The 6,790-nt window shown below is 57.6% G+C and overlaps 1 protein-coding gene across 1 annotated transcript in view; it reads right to left on the bottom strand.

Annotated features, from left to right (window-relative positions):
• The window catches only part of SLC4A1 (solute carrier family 4 member 1 (Diego blood group)), a 16,369-nt gene extending 10,154 nt beyond the window's left edge, over positions 1-6,215 (bottom strand). The window contains exons 1-4 of the mRNA XM_006092270.3: positions 6,125-6,215; positions 1,515-1,597; positions 1,300-1,390; positions 284-348 (exon numbers count right to left, since the gene is read on the bottom strand). Of these exons, the coding sequence (XP_006092332.1) occupies positions 284-348; positions 1,300-1,390; positions 1,515-1,529 (171 nt within the window). The 5' untranslated portion in view covers positions 1,530-1,597; positions 6,125-6,215. The remainder of the gene's footprint in view (positions 1-283; positions 349-1,299; positions 1,391-1,514; positions 1,598-6,124) is intronic.
• Between the last annotated feature and the right edge of the window lie 575 nt (positions 6,216-6,790).

Genomic DNA, 6,790 nt, shown 5'->3' with positions numbered 1-6,790 from the left:
ATGTAGGGGGCCCGGCAGAGGAGAGCGTTATTTACTTCGGAGCTTCCCCAGGGAGCACCTGAGGGCGTAGCCAGGGCCGCAGGGGCGGGGCCCAGGTCTCTGCGCCGCGCGGGGGCTGTCCTCTTGTCCTCTTTCCTTCCACCGATTTCCCAGGACCCGTCCCCCCAGCCTGTCTGTGGCCTGTTTGGAGCTGTGCCTGTCCCTCCGCTCCTCCCTTCCCCTGATATGATGGTGGGCCCCAGGGCAGTACAGGAACAAGGGTTGGGGGAGGCTGGGTCCTTACCTCGTGGGTGCCCGGTTGGGATGTGGTTTGGTGGTAGTCTGTGGCTGTTGGCTCGGTGAAGTGAGCTGAAAACCCGGAGGCTGGTTAGTGCTGCCACCAGACAATCCTGCGCCACCCGCCATCAGCCCAGAAACCAGTGCAGAATGCTGTCCCGCTGGTGCCCCCACCCACCCCTGGGCTCCGATGCCTGGTTCTTGGCCCCGCCTGGCTCTGCCACCCCACATGTGAGCACTGGGGAGGCCCCTGGGACCCATCCTCAGTGAGGAGCAGGAGGGTCATCTCCAAGGCGATCGGAGACACCTGAACGGTGATGTTCAGGATTCTCTCAGGGTCCCCTCGCCCTCATGCCACCTTCTGGGTCCAATTCCCTTCCTTCTCACCTGCCTCAGGAGTCCTGCCAGTCCATAGCTTCTCCCCGCTTGGCTTTATATTGGCCCCCTCCGCCCCCCCACCCCAGCCCTCCATTCCCAGGGGGCCCTCTTATCATCAATGCTAATTGCCTGCACTTAAGTCCTGTTGACAGTAAATAAGCACCTGCCTGGGGCTCCCCACTAAGACCTTGGGCGACCAAGGAAGGGTTCCTGTTGTCCCTCTGCCTTGGGGGCCCCCAAGGCCCCCCATTTTTCAGGACCCCTGGACCCCCAAATAGAACAATGTTTCCAGAGCAGGGCCAGCGCCTGGCCTAGAAGCCAGTGTTGGATGGGCATGGGTGGCATGTGGGCTCCTGCCATGGTGCCAGACAGGCCTGGCTGCCCTCGCACACATCTAAGGGACACGGTGATGGTGATGGTGACGGGTGACTGGTCCTGCCCCCCCCCCCCAGTCCCCTCCTGTGATCATTTCAAACAAAACTCTGTTTATCCTTCAATCAGTAGGATTGTGGGAGAACTGGCCCTGGGGCTGGGACAGGGCAGGGGGGAGTGGGGGAGTTCAGAGAAGAAGGGAGGACAAGTCCCTCAGATGTCCCTGTCTGGGGTCAGCAGCTCACCCCAGCAGAGAGAGGGAGAAGGGCTTACCTTCTGGCTCCTCCACCTGGGGTGCGGGGACACCTGGGTCTTCATACTCCTCCTGCTCTAGGATCTCTTCCAGCACCTCTTCGTACTCCTCCTGTGGGAAGTGGCCATGAGGACTGGGCGTGAGGGGCTTCTTGAGGCCCCATGAAGGTGGGAATGCAGGGCCAGGACGCCAGAGGCCCCAGGTAGGAGCCCTGCAGATGCCGAGAAAGACTCACCTGAAAATCCCCCATGGCGCTGTCCCGATGGTCCGATTATCCGCAGGGATCGGAGCCCCCAGCATAACCCGCACTGCGGGTCCCTGCGGGGAGAGGCACAGGCCGAGTGAGACATGGGGGCCCTGTGGTCTCCTTGTCCTGCCCCAGAGCGGCTGCATTTGAGTGGACGGTGTGGGGAGACAGTGGGGCCAGAGGGAGAAGGGGTGGGTGGAGGCTTGGAGGAAGGAGCTGGATTTACAGATGTGAGGGCCAGTGTGCGGGGCCAGGAGACGGGGGGGCCGTGCAGGGAGGGGAAGCCTGGCGGGGAAGGGTGTTGGGGAGGATGGGTACATCCCGCGAATCTGACTCCTTTCTCCATCCGCCAGTCCTCAGCTGGCTTATTTTCTTGCCCATCCCTGAGACGCAGCCAACCCCGGGGCAGCATGACCTCTGCCCGACTTCGCGCCTCCGAGGGGCTCCACAGCACCCGCTCTTACCCATGCTTTGCGCTGGGCATGGGGCTGCAGCATCCTTGGGAGTGGCCCGCAGGTCCTGGAGGAGGTGGCCCAGCTTCTCTCTCCCACCTCATCCAGACTCGGCCTCTTTTTATCTCTCCCCGCGCCTCCCCTGGGCCTCCTTACCAAGCCCTTATCTGCCCCTGGGCCTTTACATGTGCAGCTGCCCACATCCTGGAGGCCCTCCCCCCAGCCCTCAGCCCTTCTCACAGCTCAGCTCAAATGTCACCGCTTCAGATTCCTTCCCTGACCACCCTAACGTGCACGAACTACACGTGTCATTTTCTGGTTCCTGGATTCATCTGTGCACCTATTGTCTGAGGATCCCTCTAGAAGGGAAGGCACAGGAGGGCAAAGACTCGGCATGTCTCCGTCCCCACTGAATCCCCCCTCCTAGCAGAATGGTTACTCACAGTAATCATTCATAAATGCATGTAGAACGCATGTAAGAATGTGTCCCCCTTGCAGGCATGGGGCTCTGGGACGGGGGAATTAGTATGACTGGGACCCAGCCGGGAGACCACTGAGTCCTGCGCCTCCATTCCCCGGCTGTGTCTCTGGCAGAGAGGAAGGCATGCCCACCCCAGGAACGTGAGGACAAGTCCAAGCGGGGGTGGGTGATGGTGGGTGACGGAGGTTCCCTAGGGTGGCCCCAGGCTGGGTATGGAGAGACTTCCTTTGCCCCCTCACCCACTGCAGCACAGGGCATTGTGGAGAGAGATCGGGCCAGGCTGGCCAATGTGCCCACCCTGCGCCTGCGGGGTGCTCATCAGCGGATGCGGAGATGAACAACACACCGTCCCTACTCTCAGGAGGCTCCCGCCCTGACTGGGGAGACCAGCCAGGATACGTGACAGGCGCAGTGGTTCAGGAGATAACATGTCCCTCAGACAGACAAGCTATGAGCGGAATGTGCTGGGTGCCAAGGGTCTGTACGGCAGGATCGGTTGGTGGGGTTGGGGGTGGAATGTCTCTGGGGGAGGAGACACGGGTGCTGGGCCTAGAACAGTGGTTCTCAACTTCTGGGCCCTTTCAATACAGTTCCTCATGTTGTGGTGACCCCCAACCATAGAATTATTTTCGTTGCTACTTCATAACTGTAATGTTGCTACTGTTATGAATCGTCATGTAAATATCTGATAGGCAGGATGGTCTTAGGCGACCCCTGTGAAAGGTCATTCGACCGCCAAAGGGGTCGCGACCCACAGGTTGAGAACCGCTGGCCTAGAAGCACCAGGAGGATTTGAAAGACTGAGAGGTGGACAGGGATGGCCCAGGCGTGAGAAATGGTAGGCAAAGGGCCGAGCTAGGACCATGCAAGGCAGGGAGTGTACACAGAAGGAGCTCTGCAGGCCTTCGAGATAGGGAGGAAGGAGAGGTCCCTGGCTTGGGGTGGTGAGAGGGCAAGGATGGCCATGGGAGTGTCCCAGAGCCTGGGATGGGACCGTCCCTACTGCACAGGACATGCCCCTTGAAGATCCTGACCACATATCTTTTCTCTCTCTCCCTGTCCCTCCCTGTCCCCTTCTCCCCACGTTTCTCTAACTGCTTCTCATCTTTATTCTCTTTCTTTTTCTTTTTTTAATATATTTTATTGATTTTTACAGAGAGGAAGGGACAGGGATACAGAGTTAGAAACATCGATCAGCTGCCTCCTGCACACCGCCTACTGGGGATGTGCCTGCAACCAAGGTACATGCCCTTGACCGGAATCGAACCCGGGACCTTTCAGGCCGCAGGCCGACGCTCTATCCACTGAGCCAAGCCAGTGAGGACAATTCTCTTTCTTATTCCTTCTCTGGCCTTGCATCTGCCTCAGCCTCAGATCCCTAGAATTCTCAAGGTGTTAAAAATCCCACCCATGGCCCTGGAGCTCTGCCTGTTTCCCATCTGAGAGGTGGAGTGGTCAGAGGGGCCCTACAGGACCAAAGAATCCAGAAACTCAGGCTTCCTCTCTGCCACTGGCCGGCTGCATGGACTTGGGCAGCTCCCAGCTTCTCTCTAGGCCAGCGGTTCTCAACCTGGGGGTCGCGACCTATGGGTGGCGACCCCTTTGGGCAGCGGTTCTCAACCTGTAGAATGACCCTTTCACAGGGGTCGCCTAAGACCATCGGAAAACACATCTATAATTACATACTGTTTTTGTGATTAATCACTATGCTTTAATTATGTTCAATTTGTAACAATGGAAATACATCCTGCATATCAGATATTTACATGACGATTCATAACAGTAGCAACATTACAGTTATGAAGTAGCAATGAAAATAATTTTATGGTTGGGTGTCACCACAACATGAGGAACTGTATTAAAGGGTCGCGGCATTAGGAAGGTTGAGAACCACTGCTCTAGGTCTTGGTCATTCTGCTATATAATAGGGGGCCTTCCCCCCCGGGGTGAGCGAGAAGAGGGAGAAGAGGTGCTCCCAAGGCCGTAGAGGGTGCACCCATAAGCCAGACTGCTGCCACCACCAGGCCCAGCCACCTTCCAGCTGCAGGCCTTGCTCTGTCTGACACTGATAAGAAGCTGGCCGCTGATCACTGCCCTGCATCTGGAAGCGTACCAAACACCTGGCCGGCCAGCCCGCCCGGGTGAGGCCAGATAAGGTGAGTGGGGCATCTGGAGCCAGGAGGTGGGGCACACACAGCTGGAAGAGGCTTGGGGGGCAGGCGGTGACCAGATGACGGGGGGGGCTCCCTGGTGGCGTAGCACCACCTTTGCGTAATCGCCCCAGCATTGCACCAAGCCGTACCGTACGCCTTATTGCTTACAACCCCAAACCGCTCTGTGAAGTGGGTAGTGTCACTGGCCGTTTTACAGATGAGAAAGCTGAGGTGCAGAGAGCTTTACCTGCTTCGGTCCCCTGGTGGGTAGGCATCATAGACAGGATTAAACCCTGCCGACCTGACTCTAGCTACATCTCGAACCATTAGACTGAGTTGCCCCCAGGAGAGGAAACAGCTATTAGCTGGTTTAGTGATAGTGATTAAGAGCATGGACTCTGCAGTCAGACTGCCCGGGTTCAAATCCCAGCCCCGCCATTTGCTAACTGTGTGACTTGTGTGACCTCGGGCATGTGACTCAGCCTCTCTGTGCTTCAGTTTTCTCATCTGTAGAATGGGGTAATGTATCTACCTCAGCCCGGCCAGTGTGGCTCAGTGGTTGAATGGTAGGTATATTTTTTAAAAACTTTGAAAAAAAAATAATATCTACCTCATAGACTTGTTATAGCCCTAGGTTCATGTGTATAAAGCATTTTAAAAAGGGCCTGGCGCATAAGGAGCTCTAGGTCAGGGGTCCTCAAACTTTTTAAACAGGGGGCCAGTTCACTGTCCCTCAGACCGTTGGAGGGCCGGACTATAGTTTAAAAAAAAACTATGAACAAATTCCTATGCACACTGCACATATCTTATTTTGAAGTAAAAAAACAAAACGGGAACAAATACAATATTTGTATTTGCATGTGGCCCGCGGGCCGTAGTTTGAGGACCCCTGGTCTAGGTGAACGTTTGCCATCGTTATCATTGCTACTGGGTATCAAGATTGGATTCACTACCCTCATCCCCCTCTAACTCCCCAGTTCCCGTAGAATTAGCCTAAGTGCTTTGAGGTGCTCAGGTGCTTTCCCTCCAAACACTCCCTAGAGCGGGGACGGTGCCAGGCCCCCCTCGTAGGCTCCCTGAAATGGGAAGCGCTGACAACTTTTCTCCTAAGAGGATGATGAGTTGGTCTAGGGACCCCCATACATGGGAGAAGGAAGGGGTTGGAGCGAGACCTGAGTCTGTGGGATCTGAGGGGCTGGTAAGTAGGAAGCTGCCAGGGACCCACACACACCAGCCACACACACCTCTGTTGCCACGTGCCAGCCTCTTTTTCCCAACACCGGCCAGTTTTCTTAACGTTGGCTGCCCTGCTCACCCCAGTTGCAGGTGCCAATGGGCCTGTGCCCTTAGGGGTAACAACACACATTGCAATGTTCTCACCCCACCCACCAACACCCCACTTGAAGGTTAGGGCACCTGTGCCCACTAAGGCAAAGATTTAGGATGGGCACCTGCAGAAACCCTCACCATAGGTACCCCAAGACCAACCCTAACCCCCCCAGCCCTGCTCACCTGCTCACGAGTCTTGGGGTCCCGCCAGGAACTCCTGCAGTCACCGGTGCCCTCTGTGCCCAGCTGAGCTCACACCCGCTCTAACAGCGCCAGGTTCTCGCTCCTTCGCCCCAGGGGCAGCTTGCAAACCCCTGACTCATGCCCCCGCCTCCTAATCTGCCCGCCCATGGGCCACAGGAGCCCCTTCTCACCCCTCCGCCCCACTTCCACTGGGTGCCCTGTAAACAGAGTTATCTCTCACACACATCTGGACAGCTGTGAGTCTGGCCCACCCCACCCGGCCCGCCAGCCCCCAACACCTCCCTCCTGGCCCCCGGGGTTCTCCTGGTCTTCCTCTGTGGACTCCGGTTTGACGGCTGGGTTCTCAGAGCTCCCAGCCTCCTGGCAGGGCTGGCCCAGCCTGTGGACGCCCCAGTCCTGACTCGCTCCATCCTCGGTCTGGCCAGGCCCCTCTGCTCTGGCCCGAGATGCACAGGCGTCTTCTCCTCTCTCCTCTCTCAGCGTCCTCCCTCAGGACGTCCTCTTCCTCGGCAGCCTTGCTGTGGGGACCTGCTCAGAGCTCACAGGGCCCAGGCAGCCCCCTCCCCGTCTTGTCCCAAGAGAGGGGGCCCTGGCTGTCGTCTCCCCAAGACCCTGCTTGGCTCCAAGAGCTGGCCCCTGGGTGCT

Source organism: Myotis lucifugus, unplaced genomic scaffold, assembly GCF_000147115.1.
Source record: "Myotis lucifugus unplaced genomic scaffold, Myoluc2.0 scaffold_100, whole genome shotgun sequence".
Lineage (NCBI taxonomy): Eukaryota > Metazoa > Chordata > Mammalia > Chiroptera > Vespertilionidae > Myotis > Myotis lucifugus.
This window is presented reverse-complemented; position numbering and strand designations above follow the sequence as displayed.